Genomic DNA, 21,886 nt, shown 5'->3' with positions numbered 1-21,886 from the left:
TAGCATGTTTAAGACTCTCATCTCTACTTAACCACCAAAAAGCCAGAAGTGGAGCTGAGGCTCAAATAGTAGAGTGCTAGCCTTGAGCAAAAAAAAGCTCAGAAACAGTGCCCAAGCCCTAAGTTTAAGCCCTAGGACTAGCACAAAAAATAAAATAAATAAAAAATAAAATGTACTTTTTTTTTTTCAGTCGGTCGTGGATCTTTTTGTTGCTAGTGGTGGTAGTCGTGAGCCTGGGCGCTGTCCCTCAGCTCTTCAGCTCAAGGCTAGCGCTCTACTACTTGAGCCACAGTGCCACTTCCAGCTTTCTCTGCTTATGTGCTTATGTGGTGTTGAGGAATCCAACCCAGGGCCTCATGCATGCACGGCAAGCACTCTACCACTGAGCCACCTTCCCAGTCCCAAGTCATGGATCTTAAACTCTGGGCCTGAGTGCTATCCCTGAGTTCTTCAGCCCAACTCTACCACTTGAGCAAGCACCACTTCCTAAACTTCCTTTACCTGAATTATACAACTGTAACCCCTCTGCGTATCACTTTCCTAATAATAATTTTTAAAATTGAAAAAAGAAATGCTAACCCTTTTGTACAATATATGCTAATTTAAAAAAAGCAGCAGCACAGAAATGCAGAAAGAACTGAAGTAAAGAAGGTAAGAGGGGGGAGGGAAAACGGGAGAAAACAAGGGAAAGGTAACATTGTTAGACAAGAAATGTACTCATTACTTATCTAACTAAGCCCTCTGTATATCACCTTGATGATAAAATTAAATAAAAGAAAAATAAGGTAAGACAGCAGCACTTAGTTCCTCCAAGGGACATGAGTTTCTCCTACATTTTTTATTTATGAAATGTTTACTGAACTGGTACAAAATTAGTGTCTTTCAACAGGTTGGTTGGTTGAGGGAGTTAATATGTACTCCATGTCCTAATCTCCAGCAGAGGCTGCAGCCAGAGTGGATCCATCCTGCCCTCCATCTTGGAGCAGTGGGCTAGGAATGGGCCTAGAACATGGAGGGGGTTAAGAGCAGGAGGAGGGAGAGTCAGGAAAGGCCTAAGACAGCACCCTATATTCCTGGAATAAGAGGCCCAGTTCCCATGCTTCCCCTTTGTAGTAGTGGTTTCAGCTGGGCAGCAGATGGATGAACATCACTAGGACCCCATTTTTGTCTTTGTATGCCAGGCTCGAGGTACCCCCTTTACATACTTTCCAAGTAAGGGTACTCTGTGACTCCTCTAATCCTCTTCAGGGATTTCCATCTCTCCAGAGCTCAAGGGGTTCTGGCCCTCGGTTCTCAGGATTTGGGGCAGGGAGGCAGACCTGGTGACCTTCTTACGTCCATACTTCTAAGGGTATCATGCCTTCCTTGCTCCCTAACGGGGGCAGCAAAGACTCCTCCTCCTCCAGAAACTTGAGGGGGAAATGAACCAGGTGGCCCTGGACCTGGCTGAGCTCCGACCGAGCCAAGGGAGGGCTGACCACAGCCAGGGGCTCCACAGATACATATTCCCGGAGAGTTCGCAGGGAACGTGTGGCATTGCTTGGCAGGCATCGAAAGATCTGAGGATGAGAGAAAGGACATGGAAGCTAATTAGGTTAGGGGAGTCTCAAGAGTTCAAGCCAGCTAGGATGGACTCTACACATCTCATATCTCCTTGAAATACCCTTCATACTGACTGGGGATACTCAATTCCCAGTAGTAAGTGCTATCAGACCCTTATTAATTCCTTTTCCTCTGTGTGTGTATGTGTGCACGCACATATGTGTATGCACATGCACACACACATTTGTGTATGTACTGCAACTTGAACTCAGATCCTTGCATTCTCACTTGTTTTTTTTTTTTCACTCAAGGCTAGCATTCTACTACTTGAGCCACACCTCTGCTTCCGGCTTTTTGCTGGTCAAGTGGACCGAATAAGGCTCAAAAACTTTTCTGCAGGCTAATCTGGACCCAAGGTTCTCAGATCTCAGCCTTCTGAGCAGTTAGGATTACAGATGTGAACCACAAGCACTCAGCCTTCATCCCCTTTCTAGAAGGACTGTGTAGTGGGGCTTCTCTCCATGTCACAGAACAGGATAACCCATTAGTCACTCTAGGCCAGTACCCCTCATTTCCCACCTGCTCATAGATATTGGCATTGTTCTCTGCGGTCTCTTGCCACAACTGGAAGAAGTCATCACAGACAGGGTCTCGAAGATCCAGGTCTGACCGGCCATTTGCCCCAAGAATCACACTGTGGAAGAAATGGTCCCAATGGGGCCAGATTGATTCTAAAGACCACAGAAGTCATGACCTTCCTCTCCAGGTACTGTAAGAGACAACTGAGGGGCTGGGAAGGTGGCTCAGTGGTAGAGCGCTTGCCTCGCATGCATGAGGCCCTCAGCACCACATAAGCAGAAAAAGCCGGCAGTGATGCTGTGGCTCAAGTGGTAGAGTGCTAGCCTTGAGCTGAAGTGCTGAGGGACAGTGCCCAGGTCCAGAGTTCAAGCCCCATGACCAACCAAAAAAAAAAAAAAGAGAGACAACTGAAAAGATGCTTTTGCTGAGCCCTGTGAATTAACTAAAAGTCCCTCAACTTCATATCTGTGCCCTGTGATCTGAGCTATTCTCTGAAGCAATCAGTTTAAAACCACCTTTGGCTCCAGTAAAGAGAAGATTCACCAATAATCATCTTGTGAGGCAAACATGATAACCACTACTCTACGGAAACCCGCTACCAATAATCATCTTGTATGGAAGGCAAACTGCCCCTCAAAGAGGCAATGCTTTCTTAGCATCTTAAAGGAAGCAGCCCAAAACTCTCATCATCAGCTAGGCCACTTGTCCCTATGGTAAAGTGATTAACTTTTCTGGAATGCCTCTAGAGACAAAGACTAAGCTTAGATAACCAGGTAATGCCTGTGATTTGGGGCTTTTTTGTTGTTGTTGGTCATGGGGCTTGAACTTTGGGCCTAAGCACTGCCCCTCAGTTCTTCAGCTCAAGGTGAGTGCTCTACCACTTGAGCCACAGTACCATTTCCGGTTTTCTGGTGGTTAATTGGAGATAAGAGTTTCACAACCAGAGCTGGGAAGGTGGCTTAGTGGTAGAGCATGAGGCCCTGGGTTCGATTCCTCAGCACCATATAAGCAAAAAAAAAAAAAAAGAGTTTCACAACCTTTCCTGCCCAGGATGGCTTTGAACCATGATCCCTCAGATCTCAGCCTCCTGAGTAGCTAGGATTACAGGCGTGAGCCACTGGTACCTAGCTTAGGTACTGTTTTTTGTTTTGTTTTGTTTTTTTGGTCGGTCGTGGGGCTTGAACTCTGGGCTTGGGCGTTGTCCCTGCAATCTTCAGCTCAAGGCAAGCACTCTACCACTTAAGCCACAGCGCCACTTCCTTTTGTTTTTTTTTTTCTATTTTTGTATTTTATATTTTTATTGGTCATGGGGCTTGAACTCTGGGCCTGGGCATTGTCCCTGAGCTCTTAGCTCAAACTGAGCATCCTACCACTTGAGCCACAGCACCACTTCCAGTTTTTCTGATAGTTTATTGGAGATAAGAGTCTTACGGTCTTTCCTACCTGGATGGACTGGCTTTGATTCTCAGAACTCAGCCTCCTGAGTAGCTAGAATTATAGGCATGGGGGCTGGGATGTAGCTCAGTGGCAAAGTGCTTGCCTAGCAAGTGCAACGTCCTGGGTTCGATCCCCAGTACCAAAAAAGAAAAGACAAAAAAAAAAAAAAAAAAAAAAAAGTAGAATTATAGGCATGAGCCACCAGAGCCTGGCACTTTGGTACTGTTTTAACTATACATATTTTTTCATCTTCCACCTCCAATTTTCTCTATCCTAAAGCTAGTGTCTGTATCCTGAAGATGACCGTGCTGAAAACGTACTAAAGTTCTGTCTTTCCATGGTTACCATGTAATAAATCTCTGTTCTCTGCCTTTCACAACAACTCTGGCATATAGGATTGAGTGGTCAAACTTAACATCAGTGCTTGGGGTCTAAAATCTTAGTTTCAGAGCTGGGAATGTGGCTTAGTGATAGAGTACTTGTCTAGCATGGGTTTGATTCCCCAGTACCACCTAAACAGAAAAAAGCCAGAAGTAGTGCTGTGGCTCAAGTGGTAAAATGCTAGCCTTGAGCAAAAGAAGCTCAGGAAGCTGGGTACCAGTGGCTCAGGCCTGTAATCCTAGCTAACTCAGGAGGCTGAGATCTGAGGATCACGATTCAAAGCCAGCTCACAAGGAAAGTCCTTAAGACTCTTATCTCCAATTAACCACCAGAAAACTGGACGTGGCACTGTGGCTCAAGTGCTAGAGTGCTAGCCTTGAGCTGAAGAGCTCAGGTACAGTGCCCAGGCCCAGATTTCAAGCCCCACAACCAAAAAAAAAAAAAAAAAAAAAAGCAGGAAAAAAAAAAGCTCAGGGACAGTGCGCCCTGAGTTCAAGCCTTAGGATTGGCAAAAAAAAAAAAAAAAATCCTAGTTTTATGGGGCTGGGAAGGTGGCTCAGTGGTAGAGTGCTTGCCTTGCATGCATGAGGCCCTGGGTTCGATTCCTCAGCACCACATAAGCAAAAAGAAAAAAGCTGGAAGTGGCGCTGTGGTTCAAGTGGTAGAGCGCTAGCCTTGAACTGAAGAGCTGAGGGACAGCGCCCAGGCCCAGAGTACAGGCCCCAGAACCGGACCCCCCCCCCCAAAAAAAAAAAAAATCCTAGTTTTAATACTTAATAATAGATTCAATAAACAGTAAAATAAGTTCAAATGAGTCCAGTAGATTTTTCTCTACTTTGATGACTACTTTGGTATTAGGGCATGAACTCAGAACCTTGTGCTCTCAATCAGCTTTTTCGGCTTTTTTGCTCGCAGATGGTGATCTACCTATTGAATCACACCTCCAATTCCAGCTTTCTTCTGGTTAATAGGAGATAACAGTCTCTCAGATTTGTCTGCCTGAACTGGCTTCAAACCTCAGCATCCTGAGTAGCTAAGATTGAAGATGTGAGCGACCACTGCCTGCTGATAACTATTTTGATATTAAAAAAAAATTATTCTTAGCTGGCTCATGCCTATAATCCTAGCTACTTAGGAGGCTGAAATCTGAGGATCACAGTTCAAAGCCAGCCTGGGCAGGAAAGTCTGTAAGACTCTTACCTCCAATTAACCACCAGAAAACCAGAAATGGCTCTGTGGCTCAAGTGGTAGAATGCTTGTCTTGAGCTGAAGAGCTCAGGGACAGTGCCCAGGCTCAGAAATCAAGCCCCACAACTGACAAAAAAATCTTGGCTGGGAATACGGCTTAGTGGCAGAGTGCTTGCCTTACATGCATAAAGCCCTGGGTTCGATCCCTCAGTACCACATACACAGAAAAAGCTGGAAGTGGCACTGTGGCTCAAGAGCTAGCCTTGAGCAAAAGAAACTCAGGGACAGTGCCCAGGCCCTGAGTTCAAGCCCCAGGACTGGCTGAATATATATGTGTGTGTGTGTGTGTATGTATATATATATATATATATATATATATATATATATATATATATTATATATATATTCTTAAAAATATATGTATTCTTAAAAATATAAGTATTTTTTCGTGTGTGTGTGTGTGTGTGTATGTGTGTGTGTGTGTTGGTCTTGGGACTTATCCTTGAGCTTTTCTGTCAAGGCTAGCACTCTACCACTTCGAGCTGCAGCTCCACTTCTAGTTTCTAGTTTTCTGGTGGTTAATTGGAGATAAGAGTCTCACAGGGGGCTGCGGGTGGGGGTGGGTGGGAGATGGGAAGGGATGGGAAGGCGAAACAAAGGAGGAGGCAACAATGCTTGATGAGAAATGTACTCGTTATCTTGCCCATGTAATTGTAACCCCTCTGTATGGTATATTCACAATAATAATAATAATAAAAAAGAGTCTCACAGACTTTCCTGCCCAGGCTGGCTTCAAACAGCAATCCTCAGATCTTAGCCTTCAGATGTGAGCCCCTAGCATCCCCTCATTTTGTGTGTGTGTGTGTGTGTGTATGTGTGTGTCCTTAGTTTGCTAATACTCTTAACTGGGTTAATGTGCCTACAGGGAAATCCAGAACTAGCTCTAAGGAGACTTCATGTCCAGCTCAAAAAGTCAGGATCTTCCTGCGCCCCCCGCCCTCCATACCAACTGCTCTGCCTCCATCTAGTAGCATCCCACCTGACCTACCTGAAACAGTGCTTCCGCAAACTCAAGGCAAACCTGCCGGCCTGGTACTCTACCCCATCCATGAGGGAAGGCTCCATCTCTGTGTCCTCAATCAGCACAGCCAGCTCACTGTCCCTTTTCCCTAGCAAACTTCGGTCGTTGATGTTTGCAGAACCTGGGGTGTGTATGGGACACATGGTGTCTGTCTGGGTTGGAGGATTTCTCTCCCAGAATTCCTCATCACCTTCACCCAAGCACCAGACTTGAGGCAATCTCTACCTTGAGCCCCAGATGCAGTCTCTGTCATCTCCCAGAACCTTGTCCCACCCCACCCTCCTCTGAACACCAGGCTCAAATCCAATACTGACCAATGATGACTTTCCGGTCATCTGCAATGAGCATCTTGCTGTGGATATAGATGAGCTCTGAGACCAGATGCCCGCCCAGCTCTCCATGTGTGCGAAGCCCACAGATGGACATATAGTCCTTCCATGCCGTCCCCACTGCTCAAGAGACGGGGAAGAGGAGGGAGAGTGAGTTGAAGGCTCCCCTCTCCCACCTCTCCTCACTTCAGCCCTGCCTAGTCTAATGCGTATACTTCTCCTAGAAGTGAGAGGCCACCTAGGTCCTGAGGAGCCCCCAGGCATGCTAGAATGATGGCTTCCTTTCCCCTCAGCTCCCTCTTCCCATATATCAGAATGTGGCCTCCCCAGTCCCCCATAGTCCCCAGCACTCACTGGCAGCTTTGAGACGATGTAGGATTGAATACTCCCCACGACACAGGGTCCTGAGGGAAAGGAAAGAGTAAGGCTGTCTTGGGTTTTGTTTTGTTTTGTTTTGAGAGGGCCAATATCAGGAGAAAGGTAGACCTCAAAGGCCCAAAAGGCTGGGCATTGGTGGCTCATGCCTGTAATCCTAGCTACTGAGAAGGCTGAGATCTGAGAGTTGTGGTTTGAAGCCAGCTCAGGCTGGAAAGTCCATGAGACTCTTTTCTCCAAAAAACCTGAAATGGAGCCATGGCTCAAGTGGTAGAGTGCCAGTCTTTTTCATTTTTTTTCTTTTGGGCCCGGTTGTGGGGCCTGAACTCTGGACCTGGTTGCTGTCCCTCAGCTCTTCAGCTCAAGGCTAGTGCTCTACCACTTGAACCACAGTGCCACTTCTGGCTTCTTCTTTTTGATTATGTGGTGCTGAGGAATCGAACTCAGGGCCTCATGCATGCAAGGCAAATGCTCTGTCACTGAGCCACCTTCCCAACCCAAGTGCCAGGCTTGAGTAAAAATGCAAGTAAGATTGTGAGACCCTGAGTTGAAGTACCAGTACCAGTATGAGAGAGAGAGAGAGAGAGAGAAGAGGGAGAGGGGGGAAGGAGGGAGAGAGGGAGGTCCAACAGGAAGGAATGGGGAGGGGTTAGGTGGGGCCATGGAAAGGTGGAGTGGGGGGGGGGGAGTCACCTGTAAGTGAAGTGCAGAATGGCCTGGATGGAGTTACCGCCACCTGTGGAGATGTCCCCCTCAAAGCCAGGAAGCAAGGGCAGGAGCACGTAGACACGGAAACATTGGCCCTGTCTAGACAGAGGGGCAGAGTCAGCACTGGACAGATCCAGGGAGCTCACCCCATCTAGCTGGGTCTAAACCATACCCATTGCCCCCACCTTCCTGACAGTCCACCTTACTTGTGGGCCTTCAGGATTCTGTCCACAATCTCATCGCCCACCTTGTTCAGAACCGAGCGACCATCTGAGCAGCTAATGAAGAACTGATTCTGGGGCAGAGACCAGAAAGCAACATCAGCCGCTTGGCCCTGGTCCCTGCCTGGGCTCCCATTCTCCAGTCCCTAGCCCCAGCCCAGAGGCCTTGGCCCCACGATTCTCTATGTGCTTCAGTCCCAGCCACACCAGCCCTAGATACTGATCCTATTGGCATCCCCAAGTTCTCTCTTGGGTCCTCACCTCCACCCTCACCCCAGTCAGACCTCAATGTAGAGGAAGTGCTGGCTCTCTCTGATGGTGTGGAGATAAGCATTGAGGATGGAATTCTCCGAAGTCCCGGCTGACCAACGGTCCACAGACCGCAGCACCTAGTGAATGGTGGATATGATGTGATTCCTAATCACAAGAAAAGAGGAATCTGGGGCAGGGATGGGGGGTGGAGGGAGGAAGGGTAATGGTTCTCCCATCAGGAAAGGAAGTGGAACATAGGGCTAAAGGCAAGAAAGGAAGGGGCTGGTGGAAGTCAGGAGCCTTACCTGTACAGTGGTGCACTGCCCACCGGGGAGTGTGAATGGCAGATGGCTTGCAGTGCTGGTGCATTTGGGTAGGAGGTAGGGGTACATGGGTGTCTTGTACTTGGCCTTGGTGGTCTGAGGTAGAAGGAGGATGGCAGAGTTAGAAGGAGGTAGCAATTAAGCCTGTCTGTCTCTCTCTGTCTCTGTCTCTCTTTCTACCCCCCTCCCCCCAGCTCCCCCTACTACCCCAAAGGGAGCAAACACCTTGGTGAAGTTCCAGCGCTGGATAAAGTGACGGGCTAGGTCTCGTGCTGCTGAGCCATGGACGACCACGCCCACATCCCTCCATGGCATCCGGGGGATAGTCTCCCTGTCAATAAAATCTGAGCGCCCCACCCAGAAGGGTCAGGAGAAAAGTCAGGGCTGGTGTGTGTGAGGAATTCTTGGAACAGGGAGGAGGCAAAGGCTGACTGACTCACCCAGTCCCACCCCAGCTCCAGCCCCATCTTCCTGCCCTGCTCCCAGCTCCCACAGGCCTTGTAGGAGGGGAGCCTCACCTTCAAAAGGCCGGTCCAGTTGCACCCAATCCTTCGTAATAAGATTGCTATAGTCCTTGCCCAGCCAGAAGAAGTGGTTGTGAGACAGGTCTGGAGTGCCCGAAGAGTCTGGGCACGGGGTGGAAGGCTGCAGAAGACACACCAAGGCCAGGGGCAAGATGAGGTCATAGGCCCTAGAGAACCAGGCCAAGGAGAAGACAAGGGCACTAAAGTATGAGAGACACAGAAAGCCCCTCATGCCAGCCCTTCACGTTCAGCTGCATTTTGGGGGTCCGTGGATGTTGGGAAGGGATTGGGTGATAGTATTTTCTTTTTCTTTTTTTTTTGACGGTCGTGGGGCTTGAACTCTGGGCCTGGGCGCTGTCCCTCAGCTCTTCAGCTCAAGGCGAGCGCTCTACCACTTGAGCTACAGCGCCACTTGGGTGATAGTATTTTCAAAGTGAGTTTTTGGCTACATGTGGTGATGCACAAGAGTTTCAGGCCAGTCTGGGATATCTAATGAGAGATCCTGTTTCAAAAACAGTGGGTAGCCAGGCGCTGGTGGCTTACACCTGTAATCCTAGCTATTCAGGAGGCTGAGATCTGAGGATCACAGTTCAAAGCTAGCCTGAGCAGGAAAGTCTGTGAGATTCTTGTCTCCAATTAACCACCAGAAAACCGAAAGTGGAGCAGTGGCTTCAAGTGGTAGAAGCTTGAGGATAGTGCCCAGGCCCTGAGTTCAAGCCTCATGGCCAGAAAACAAAAACAAAAAACAGTGGGTGCTGCTGGGTGCCAGTGGCTTATACCTATAATTAGCTACTCAGGCTGAGATCTGAGAGTAACAGTTCAAAGCTAGCCCAGGCAGGAAAGTCCGTAAGACTCTTTTCTCAGACTTTTTTTTTTTTGCCAGTCTTGGGGCTTGAACTCAGGGCCTGAGCGCTGTCCTTGAGCTTCTTTTGCTCAAGGCTAGCACTACCACTTGATCCACAGTGCCACTTCTAGCTTTTTCTGTTTATGTGGTTCTGAGGAGTAGAACCCAGGGCTTCCTGCATGCTAGGGAAGCACTCTACCACTGAGCCACCTTCCCCGCCCAAGACTTTTCTCTCTGAATAACCACCCAAAGCTGAAAATGGAGCTGTGGCTCAAGTGGTAGAGTGCCAGTCTTGAGTGAAAAAGCTAAGGGGCAGCAACCGAGGCTGAGAAACCCAGTAGATGACTAGCAGAAGAAGGATGCAACTGGAAAGGGGTGTGAATCTATGTTATCTGGGCTTGGGAGAGCTTGAGAAGGTCTCAGGGGAATTACCTGAGAGGCAGTTGACTCAGAGGTGTCCCCAAGGTCTGTGAGTCGATAGTGCAGGTCATCCCAGCGGCCATAGGCAAGGTCCAGCCCTCCTAAGAAGGCCACAGCTTGGTCTACCACCAGAAGTTTTTCATGATGGGCCCACAATGTCACCAGGTCTGGGTGGCGCATCACCTGGAGCAGATACCGGAGTTCATGAGGGTGTGTGTTTCATGAGAAGGTAAGAGGAGAAAAAGCTGAAAGGATTTGACCCTCCAGAGAGGGGTCGGGAAGAATGGCAAGGAAGCGTCACCTTTATGTTGGGGTGCAACAGCATCAGAGTCCTCTTGCTGTAGCCACTGTTGATGCCCAAGGCCAATTCCACTTCCTTAAACAGTAGTACGGACACCCGGACACCCTCCTCCTTAAATTTAGGTGAGTGGAAGAATCAGATCCCAGTGCCTCTTCCGGAGTGGCTCCTTTCCACCCTCCCAAAACCTTCACCACACTCTGATGCCTGTATACCCTCCACCCTGCCTGGAGAGACCAGATGCTCTCCCACGTGCCATCACACTTATAACAAACATAGACTGTCAGCTCTCTTCTTGCCTTGTCATCTGTCACCTACACTTCATTATCCATCTTCCCAAACATTTATTCATCATCTTATCTACCCTCTGTCATTCATCTACCTTCCCACACATCCTTCTATATTTCCACCTTTCCAGCTCATATCCTTCCATTCCTCTCCCTTTTTACCATCTATCCATCCACTTATCTGCACACCTGCCATTCGTGTATCCTTCCTCCCATTCATCCACAGTCACAAATGCCCTCTGCGCAACAGATGCTGTGCTCCGTACTGGAACTAGTGATGTTCCAGTGAAAGAGACAGAATGGGTGCCTCTAGGTAACAGAATATAGACAGCATATGGACACTAGAAGAGAAGTCTATGTATTGGGAAGAGGAAGTAGGGAGAAGGTGATGAATGTCAGGCCTTGAGCCAGGACAGTTACATTTCCTTCCTTCTTGAAACCTCAGATCCCCAGTTTTCTCTTATGCTGCAGTCCTAATTAACCTCTACCCACAGGCCTCCCCTTTCCAGCCTGTCCATGCTTCTTACCGCCTTTCTTTTGAGCATAATGTCTAGTCTCCAGTCATTGGAATGGGCTGGACGCTTCAGATAAACTTCAGGACTCAACCTAGGATTTGGAATAGGGTGGAGGGAGCAAACTAAGTGCTGGACAACCAACCATTCCTTCCCTTCCCCTGTGTGCTGCCCCAGGCTTTGTCCTGCTCCCCCCACCCCACTTTCCCCACTTACCACCAGTCTGTGATGAAAATCTCCTGTCGAGCTTGCAGGATGGCATCTGCCACAGCAGCAAAGTACCCTGCCCCATTCACAAACCTGGGGGGAGGCCAAGCCAAGGAGGTCAGGGGAGTCAGAAGCCAGAAAGCTCTGAAGAGTAAAGATCAAAGAGGATAGTCACGGGTCAGAGATCGACAGCAGTGTCCGAGATTAGAGAGGTCAGATGGCATCAGATAAATCAAAGTAGGGTTTATCAGTATGATTAGCCAGAATAAGCTACATAAAAAACTAAGGTAGCCGGGCACCAGTGGCTCACGCTGTATTCCTAGCTACTCAGGAGGCTGAGATCTGAGGATCGCGGTTCAAAGCCAGCCCCGGCAGGAACGTCTGTGAGACTCTTATCTCCAGTAAACCACTAGAAAACCGAAGTGGTGCTGTGGCTCAAGCCATAGAGCGCTTGCCTTGAGCTGAAGAGTGCAGGGACAGTGTCCAGGCCCAGAGTTCAAGCCCCACGACCGACAAAAAAACCAAAAAAACAAAAAACTAAGGTAGTGGAAGACAGCCATATATAAATCAATAAGAAAAGGGCATACAGTCAGGTACTGGTGGCTCATGCCTATAATTCTTGCTACTCAGGAGGCTGAGATCTGAGGATGACAATTCAAAGTCAGCCCAGGCAGACAAACCTGACAGACTCTTAGTTCCAATTAACCAGCAAAAAGGCAGAAGTGGAGGTATGGCACAAATGGTAGCATGATAGCCTTGAGCAAAAAACCAAGTTCAAGCCCCAGTACAGGTACACACACACACACACACACAGAAGGAAAGAAAGAAAGATGTGGGGGCTGGGAAGGTGGCTCAGTGGTAGAGCGCTTGCCTTGCATCATGAGGCCCTGGGTTTGATTCCTCAGCACCACATAAGCAGAAAAAGCCAGAGGTGGCACTGTGGCTCAAGTGGTAGAGCGCTAGCCTTGAGCTAAAGAACTGAGGGACAGCGCCCAGGCCCAGAGTTCAAGCCCCATGACCGACAAAAAAAGAAAGAAAGAAAGATGTGTCAAGGCTCAGTTAGTAGTATGTTAGCCATCAGATACTGAGTTTGAGTACCAGTCTCAGACCAAAACAAAAAAGATGTTACTTCAAATATTTGCTATTTTGACTGATACCGCCAAACTGTCTTCTAAAAAGTTGGTATGACCAGCTAAGTGTGATATTACACTATAATCCCAGCTCTTGGGAAGCTAATGCAAAAGGATAATAAGTTCAAGGACAGCCTGGGCTACATAGCTAGATCTTGTCTAAAAAAAAAAAAGTCAGGCAGGCGCCAGTGGTTCACACCTGTAATCCTAACTACTCAGAAGACTGAGATCTGAGGATTGCAGTTCAAAGCCAGCCCAGACAGGAAAGTCCGTGAGACTCTTATCTCCAATAAACCACCAGCAAACCAGAAGTGGCACTGTGGCTCAAGTGGTAGAGTGCTAGCCTTGAGCTGCAGAGCTGTGGGACAGCACATAGGCCCAGAGTTCAAGCCCCACGACTGACACACACAAAAAAGTAAATAACCAATATCTATTCCCATAATCTATGAAACTACCCACTTCCTCATGTGTTACTATTGTGTGTTACCAATGATTCTAATTTGAACCAAGCTTTTACTTTCAACTTTTTGTGGGTTAATTGGCAATAAAAGTTATCATGGATTTTTCTGCTCAGGCTGGCTTCAAACCCTGAGTCTCAGACTTCAGCTCCCTGAATAACTAGGATTACATGTATGAGCCACCATATTTCTCTCATCTCTTTTTTTTTTTTTCTTTTTTGTCGGGCATTGTTCAGGAAAACAATAGCCAATAAATATTTGTTTCAAATGACCATAACTAAATATACATATATATGTATACACACCTATATAAAATGCATATATACTTTTTTGGCTTGCTTTTTTTTTGGTCTGGTCGTGGGGCCTGAACTCTGGGCCTGGGCGCTGTCCCTCAGCTCTTCAGCTCAAAGCTAGCGCTCTACCACTTGAGCCACAGCACCACTTCCGGCTTTTTTTTTTCTTTTTGCTTATGTGGTGCTGAGGAATCGAACCCAGGGCCTCAGGCATGCAAGGCAAGCGCTCTACCACTGAGCCACCTTCCCAGCCCCTTGGCTTGCTTTTTTATATAAGGTTCACTATGTAGTTCAGCCTGGCCTTAAACTCAAGATTTCTCCTACCTCAGGCTCCCAAATGCTGGAATTATAGGAATGCATTACATATGCAGCTGCACATTTTTTTTTTTTTTTTGGGGTCCGGTCGTGGGGCATGAACTCTGGGCCTGGGCACTGTCCCTCAGCTCTTCAGCTCAAGGCTAGCACTCTACTACTTGAGCCACAGCGCCACTTCCGGCTCTTTTCGTTTTGCTTATATGGTGCTGAGGAATTGAACCCAGGGTCTCAGGCATGCAAGGCAAGCGCTCTACCACTGAGCCACCTTCCCAGCCCTAGCTGCACATATTCTTAAGTACTAATAAGTACATAGAGCAATTTTATTTCTAGAAATACATATTCTAAAATGCTTAGGCAAAAATTCTATTTATGGAAGCATTATTTGTAAGAGTGAAAGTCAGGAAATGACCTAAATGTGGACTCTCTAACATATGTATTAAGTGGAAATAGTTGCAGAAGAGGGCATGTGATATGTCATTTGTGATAAGGCAAAAAGTAACATATACAAGCAAAAACTAAAATTGCAGAAAAGGATCTAGGAGGATAAATACCAAACTGTTGCCTGGGTTACTTCTTCTTTTTTTTTTTTTTGGTCATGGGCTGAACTCTGAGCTGGGCGCTGTCCCTCAGCTCTTCAGCTCAAGGCTAGTGCCCTACCAATTGAGCCAGAGTGCCACTTCCAGCTTTTTTCTGCTTATGTGGTGCTGAAGAATCGAACCCAGGGTCTCATGCATGCAAGGCAAGCACTCTACCACTAAGCTAACTTCTCAACCCCTGGGTTACTGGGTTACTTCTGGAAAGAAAAAATGGAATTGTTGGGAGGAGGAATAAAAAACGGTGACGTGGAGTAAAGGATTGTGCAATGTGTAGGTGTGCAATGAGTAGGGATGCAAAATTTGTACTTAATGTGTTACTTTATTGCTTAACTTTGTTTTCAGGGCTGGGAATCTTTCCTGTCTCCTTCCTTCCCTCTCTTCCTTTAGGTGGTACTGGAGTTTGAACTCAGAGCTTTGTGTTTGCCTGGCTGGTGCTCTACCACTTGAGCCATGCTTCTAGCCCTGCTTTTTGCTGGTTATTCTGGAGATGGGAATCTTGCTGACTTTTCTGCCAGTGCTGGTTTTAAATTTTCATTCCTCCAGATCTTAGTTTCCTGAGTAGTTAAGATACAAGAATGAGCTGTTAGCATCAGGCAACTCCTGACTTCTTAATAACCAACAATTTAGGGTGATGGAAAAGAACATTTTTGACTCAGGCTGTCTGAACTGATTCCTAGTTTCATGGTTCACAAGAGTTATAACCTTAATTAGCTAACAACTCTTTGCTTAGTTTTCTTATCAATAAAATGAGATAACAATTTACCTCATAGAGTTGTGGGGAGCATCCTAAAAGTTAATATATGTAAAACAGTTATGACCCATAATAAATGCTATTTAAGTACTATTATTACTACTTACTTTTTTTGTTTTGTTTTTTTAATCTTATATGACATGATAGCACATACCTGTAAGCCCTGCTACTCAGGAAGAGTTCAAGGCCAGCCCAATCAAAAGATAGTGGGACCCTGTTTTAAAACCATATCTTTTGTTGTTGTTCTTGTTGTTGGTCCTAGAGCCTGAACTCTGGGCCTGGGCGCAGTCCCTCAGCTCTTCAGCTCAAGGCTAGCACTCTACCTCTTGAGCCACAGCGCACTCCTGGCTTTTTCTGCTTATGTGGTACTGAGGAATCAAACCCAGGGCTTCATTCATGCAAGGCAAGCACTCTACCACTGAGCCAACTTCCCAGCCCCTCAAAACCAAATCTTAAAACCACAGCTCAGGCTGGGCGCCGGTGGCTCACACCTATAATCCTAGTTACTGCGATCTGAGGATCTCAGTTCAAAGCCAGCCCGGGCAGGAAAAGTCCATGAGACTCTTTATCTCCAATAAACCACTCAGAAAACTGGAAGTGGCACTGTGGCTCAAGTGGTAGAGCACTCGCCTTGAGCTGAAGAGCTGAGGGACAGTGCCCAGGCCCAGAGTTCAAGCCCCACAACTGACCCAAAAAAAACCAAAAAACTAAAAACACAGCTCAACATGAAAACAAACAAAAAAAAAGCAAACAAAAAAACCCAGGTCAACAAACCTGTAATCCTAGCTACTCAGGAGGCTAAGATTTGAGGATCAAGGCTCAAAGCTAGCGCATGCAGAAAAGTTTGTGAGATTCTTTTTCCAGTTAATCACCAAAAAGACAAAAGTGGAGCTCTGGCTCAAGTGGTAGAGTGCTAGCCTTAAGCAAAAAAGCTTAGGGAGAGTCTGGGAAGGTGGCTCAGTGGCTCATTGCCTTGCATGCATGAGGCCCTGGGTTCAATTCCTCAGCACCACATACGCAGAAAAAGCTGGAAGTGGTACTGTGGCTCAAGTGGTAGAGAGCTAGCCTTGAACTGAAGATCTGAGGGACAGCGCCCAGGCCCAGAGTTCAGGCCCCACAACTGACAAAAAAAAAAAAAAGCTTAGGGATAGCCTGTAGCTGGTGGCTCACACCTATAATCCTAGCTACTCAAGAGGCTGAGATCTGAGGATTGCGGTTCAAAGCCAGCCCAGGCAGGAAAGTCTGTGAGACTCTTATCTCCAATAAACCACTAGAAAACCGGAAGTGGTACTGTGGCTCAAGTGGTAGAACACTAGCCTTGAGCTGAAGAGTGCAAGGACAGCACCCAAGCCCAGAGATCAAGCCCCATGACCAACCAAAAAAAAAAAAGAAAGAAAGAAAAAAAGACTTTATCACCTATAAATTACTCAAAAAAGGTCAAAAATGGTGCTGTGGCTCAATTAGTAGTGTGCTAGCTAGCCTTGAGCACAAACAGGCTAAGTTCAAACCCCAGGACCAGCATTTTCTCTCCCTTCTTTACTCTCCCTCTCTCTCTTTCTCTCCTTCCACAACTCTTCTTGCCTATTATAAAGTTCAATCTCCAAGGCTTAGCATGATGGACCGCATAGAATCAGTTGCTTCAACTCCCAATCTACTTCTCAAACATACCAAGCTATTCCTATTCTCTGCTTGGGCTTCCCTGCTCTATTTTCTTTATCCTACTAATGCAAACCTTACCATGTGCCTTCAGGGAACTGGTCCTGACATCCCTTCCTCAACTATATACCACAATACCAGTATGGCAAATTCATAGAGTCTTCCAATTAGATCATGTTCCTTCCTAAACCAGATAAGCCTGTGCCTGACAGCCAGCACCAGACCATGGGCACAAAGTAGATGCTTAATAAGATGCTTATTAAAGGGCTGGGAAGGTGGCTCAGTGGTAGAGCGCTTGCCTTGCATGCCTGAGGTCCTGAGTTCGATTCCTTAGTACCACATAAGCAAAAAGAAAAAAGCCAGAAGTGGCGCTGTGGCTCAAGTGGTAGAGTGCTAGCCTTGAGCTGAAGAGCTGAGGGACAGCGCCCAAGCCCAGAGTTCAGGCCCCTCGACCAGACCCAAAAAAATTTTTTTTTAAAAGATGCTTATTAACTATTTATGTGAAAGATAAATTGGAGAGATCTGATACCATAAACAGAGAGTCCATGTAACTTATAAGGTCTAAAGAGGTTCTGAGCAGATCACTGAGGTTGGCCCTTAGGAAGGTTAAAAAGGCATCAGAAAAATCAATGAGGTTAAAGAGGTCAGAAGAAGTCAGAAAGAAGCAATAGCATCAAGAAAGGCACAAATGAGCTGGAGAAGGACATCAGCATCTTACCACCGGGCGAGGGTCCCAGGCCGGGGTGGGGCAAAGCTGTCGTGTTGATGTAGCTGGAGGAAGTCTTTGCCTGGGCCCTGTGCCAACTCAGTGATCTCTTGGCCCCACCACCGTGCCTGCCGGTAGCTACTGCACTTGAGAATCAAGGACCTGGACAGGAACAAGGAGATGACCACTAATCCTCCTTCTCCTCTATACCTAGGGTCTTCCCAGAGACCTCCCCACTTTTGGCTGTCATCCCTCCTATCTCTTAGTCTCTAATCAGGACTCCAGAGACACAAGGCAGATACCTGCTTTACTCAAAGTTGGGTTACCAGCAACCCACAAATACTGTGTCAGGCACAAAGTTTGTTGAATGAATAAATGAATAGAATTCTCTTTTTGGTTTTGTGATTTGCTTTCTGCTTTGGAGACATGTCACCCAGGCCTCAAACTTGCTAAGTATCTCAGGCTGGCTTTGGACTTTCCCAAGAGTTCCTCCTGACTGATCTTCCTTAATATGGAGATAACCCAATATGACCCATCACATCAATCTTCAGGCTTACACTGACTAATACCTGACCCTAAGACATCCAAAGCATCTGGTTGGACTAGTTTCCTAGTTTAAAAAACTCATCAGCCAGGTATGGTGCTTCACACTTCTAGAATCCCAGCATTTAAGAGGCTTATGAGTTCAAGGCCAGCCTGGGTTACATAAGAAGAATCTGTCTCAAAATGAAACAATGAAAAGAAGAGAAAAAGAAAATACTTGGTGCCAGTGGCTCACACCTGTATTCTTAGCTATTTAGGAGGCAAGATCTGACAATCAAATTTCAAAGTCAGACCAAGCAGGAAAGTCTATGATATTTGTATCTCCCATTAATCACCAAAAAGCCAGAAGCAGAGGTGTGACTCAAGTGATAGCTTGCCAGCCTTGAGTGAAATAGATAAGGGACAACACCCAGGTCTTGAGTTCAAGACCCAGTATGGGCACCAAAACAAACCCCACCATGCCAGATTGAAGGTGGGAACTGGGTGTAAAACAGGCTTTCTGCCAGGCACTGGTGGCTCACACCTGTAATCTTAGCTACTTAGGAGGCTGAGATCTGCGGATATTGGTTTGAAGCCAGCAGGGGCAAAAAAGTCCCCACGAGACTCTTATCTCCAATTAACTACCAGAAAACTGGAAGTAGGGCTGTGGTTCAAAATGGTAGAGCACTAGCCTTGGGCAAAAAGAGCTCAGGGACAGCACCTAGGCCCTGAGTGTAAGCCCCACAACTGACAAAAAAAAGAAACAACCAAAAAACCCCAAAACCAAACTTCTTTCCTGCTCAACTTCCCTCAGGGATGACTCTCCTACCAGGGATATCTTACCTGTGGGAGGTATCAATCCGCACTCCATACCGGGTCTCTGTACTCCTTTTCCCCACCTGCACCTCGAAGCCAGGATCAAAGAGCTGAACAAATGAGATGTTGCCAGTCTCCAGGCACATGTACAGCAGAAAGGAATCCTTCACCACCAGCCACCTGCAGTGGAAGGGCTGTGTACAATCCTCCCTGCCTGCGCTCTGCCCCAGCCATTGCCTGGCTGTTTGGCCTTAGACCTCACCTCTTGGACCAGCGATAACAAACTTGGTCCCGGCCACAGCAGGTGAAACCAGGAGCTCGATGACCACCTGAGCGCTTCCGGATCACCCCTTCCCTGTAGGGAAAATCAGGAAGCAATGCTAGATGGAGACTCCAGACTCCTTTACTGTCTGCCTCATTCTCAGGCCAAAAGAGATGGAGAGATATCTGCAGAGGGCTGGATGAGGGGCCACACTCACAGTCCTTTGGAGCCCAGGTCTGGGATAAAGGAGAGCTGACTGACTTCCAGGAACTCTGTCTGTAGAGGAACGAACACACAGATTTAGGGGGAGACCTGATTTTCAACTTCCCAGCCCCTAACATTTCTCTTGGCCTCCTAGGGGTCTGAGATCTTCTTCCACCTCAAAAGAACCCCAGTGTCCAATCCCTGGACCTTACCATGGCATGGTAGTTGCGATAGAATGACATAGTTAGGAGACGGTTGAGGTAATTCTCCAGGTATTTCTGAAGGGAGATGGAAGAGGGAAAATAAGATGGGCCAGGTGGTGGTGGCTCAGGCCTGTAATCCTAGCTACTCAGGAAGCTGAGATCTGAGGATCACAGTTAAAAACCAACTTAGACAGGAAAGCCCATGAGACTTAAATTAGAAATGAAACTGTGGCTCAAAGTGGTGGAGCACTAGCCTTGAGTGAAAAAGCTCAGGGACAGTACCCAGGCCCTGAGTTCAAATCCCAAGACCAACAAAAGTTAAAAAAGAGAAGAAGATGGACCAGAAAGGCTCTTGCACCCTGGATGCTCAGAGGACATGGTGTCCAGTCATACCTGTTTACTGGCTGCATGTCTGGTGGAGCCCTCAGGACCTCCTCTGGGTAGAGGGGGCATCTCCCTGTCAGTTGCCTCTTGGGCTGGAACATAGGGAACAGCAAAGCTGCAGAGCAGATGGAGTGAGGTCAGTAAGAGCTGGGAGGCTTGGGTACCTGACACACTAGAGATGGGGGCTTGGAGGAGGGGCAGAGCCCTCAAGGCTAGCAGGGAAAAAACAAAACAAAACCAAAAAAAAAGGGCTTTCTACCCTGGGATTGGAGACAAGAGAAGGGGGAAGATGCCAAGGGCATTTTGGGCATCCAGCCTGCCTGAGATGCTGGCACAGAACCATGAACAGGGAAAGCTGAGCAGGGAAAGTTTCCTAGTAACCAGGGTCAGGAGAGGGGGGAACCAACAGCCAAGGAATGAGACAGGAGTGTTATGGCCTGAGAAGGGGGGGGGGGGTTAGAAACAAAGGGGGTTGTGTCTTGGGGAGTCAGAAAGACAGGTGATGATGGCCTGGGGTGGGGAGACAGAGCAGGAATGAGGGGGACCTGCCCCTCACAGGAAGTAGGCTGCCCCTCACCGAGCCAGGGGAAGCAAACTCATCAAGACTTTGTGTCTCTGGAGGTCGCGATGTAGCTCCTGGAAATGACGGAACTTCTTCTTCGTTGTCCAGGTAAAGTCTCCATGAGTCAAGCGGACAGAATATAGGGTGCAGGTTCCCACCTAAGGGTGTAAAGAATTCAATGTATGTCCCCTAGTAGAGTCTTAGGCCCTTGGGTCTGGGCAGACCTTCCTCTACTGACCATCCCCACCCCCCAGTGCCAGCCCTGCTACCTTAGATCCACTGGTGTATCTCTCAGTGCCCACCACCTCGGCTGTGACAGGGACTCCGGGGGCGAACACCAAGGGGTGCACCTTCAGAGGCTGAAGGTTGTAGATGGCCAGAAAGGGGTGCATCCGGTCAGCTGTGAGGAAAGCAAGCCCAAGGATGTAGACTCAACCTTAAATTCTCACCTCTTTGAGGGCCATCCTCCTAAGTACCTGGGTCCTCTCCTTCTCTCAAAGTGTCCACCTCATCAGGCTCCATGTGCAACTGGCTGGAGTTCAGGTAGTCTCCATAAGGGAAGGGGCTCTCCTGGGTTGCCGTCATCCTAGGAATATGAGGTCGTTTCAGGGAGGCGATCGGCCCTAAAGAAAACCTCCCCGACCCCCGAACCCAAGTCCCTCCCCCACCGCCGACCTCGGCCCGCACGCAGACCCCGCCCCGTCGACACCCCTCTAGCCCCCACCCCTCCTTCAGTCCCGCACGCAGAACCCCCCCCCCCCCGCGCCGGCCCCCTCCACGCGCCCCCCCCATTCCGCGGGCGGGGTCCTGGGAAACACCCTTGCAGGCCGGGATAGCCCGGAACTACGCCGGCTCTGGAGCCGCGGAAAGAAGCGCCGGAGGGCTGAGCCGCCTCGGGGACCCCGGGGCTCAAGCCGGGCCAGCCTCGCTGGGAGCGGGGGTCCAGGCGGGAATGAGGAAGTCACGCGCTCCCCGCCCGGGAGACAAACCTGAAATCTGGGTGTGCGGCTGATTCCAAAGGCCCGGCAGCTCCAGCCTGCTCCCCAACCCTTCCCGATTTCCGGGGCCCGGGACCCTCCGCTCCCCGGGCCCGTTCACCCAGGCTGCGGGCGCCGGCACCCGCGCAGCGCAGCGAGCAGGGCGCAGCCGGAGCATCGGCCCACACCCCAGCGGGCTGGCGGGGGCGGGGCCGGGGCTCGGGGCCTGCCCTCTCCGGGGGGCGGGACGAGCGCCCCCTTCCACCACCCTCACCCCCCCCTCCCCCGCGCCTCACCTCCCCGGGTTTGTCACCCGTCCTGTCCCGCCCTCGCCACCCTCGGCCCGCCCCGCCGTCCGGCGCGCAACCCGGCCCCGGGGGCCGCCCACTCCCCGGTCCCGCCCTCTGTTTCCCGGTGAGTGTCCTTGCGTCTGTCCCATGCCGTCGGGCGGAGTGTGTCCTGCCATCCAGAGGGCGCGCGTCGTCGTCGCTACACAATTCCTCCACAGCGGCTCCGGCCCCGGGATCCGTGGCAGGATTCGCC

General features: G+C 48.8%; 1 protein-coding gene across 1 annotated transcript; it reads right to left on the bottom strand.

Annotated features, from left to right (window-relative positions):
- Positions 1–829: 829 nt before the first annotated feature.
- Positions 830–21,499, bottom strand: Pld2 (phospholipase D2). Its single transcript, XM_042680626.1, has 25 exons — positions 21,356–21,499; positions 20,843–20,952; positions 20,636–20,766; positions 20,382–20,524; positions 19,814–19,919; positions 19,430–19,495; positions 19,231–19,289; positions 19,014–19,106; positions 18,779–18,931; positions 17,426–17,575; positions 11,518–11,601; positions 11,317–11,395; positions 10,506–10,616; positions 10,217–10,387; positions 8,935–9,061; positions 8,642–8,760; positions 8,399–8,512; positions 8,126–8,230; positions 7,827–7,915; positions 7,606–7,719; positions 6,892–6,941; positions 6,523–6,657; positions 6,176–6,329; positions 2,122–2,236; positions 830–1,559 (listed from the first exon to the last, which is right to left on the bottom strand). Exons 2-25 carry the CDS (start codon positions 20,949–20,951, stop codon positions 1,332–1,334), a joined length of 2,805 nt encoding a protein of 934 aa, XP_042536560.1. The 5' UTR covers position 20,952; positions 21,356–21,499; the 3' UTR covers positions 830–1,331.
- Positions 21,500–21,886: the final 387 nt, after the last annotated feature.

This window comes from Dipodomys spectabilis, unplaced genomic scaffold (genome assembly GCF_019054845.1).
Source record: "Dipodomys spectabilis isolate Male_0828 unplaced genomic scaffold, ASM1905484v1 ptg000062l, whole genome shotgun sequence".
In the NCBI taxonomy this organism is placed as follows: domain Eukaryota; kingdom Metazoa; phylum Chordata; class Mammalia; order Rodentia; family Heteromyidae; genus Dipodomys; species Dipodomys spectabilis.
The sequence above is the reverse complement of the archived record's forward strand: the minus strand, read 5'-3'. Positions and strand labels throughout refer to the sequence as shown.

What these genes read in the sequence shown, in the direction of transcription:
- Pld2 (XM_042680626.1), bottom strand. Translation starts at nt 20,951, where the DNA reads ATGACGGCAACCCAGGAGAGCCCCTTCCCTTATGGAGACTACCTGAAC. An exon ending in TGTTATCGCTGGTCCAAGAG is followed by an intron (nt 18,932 to 19,013) that starts GTGAGGTCTAAG and finishes CTTCCACTGCAG; the next exon opens with GTGGCTGGTGGTGAAGGATT. An exon ending in ACTGGACCGGCCTTTTGAAG is followed by an intron (nt 8,761 to 8,934) that starts GTGAGGCTCCCC and finishes TGGGGCGCTCAG; the next exon opens with ATTTTATTGACAGGGAGACT.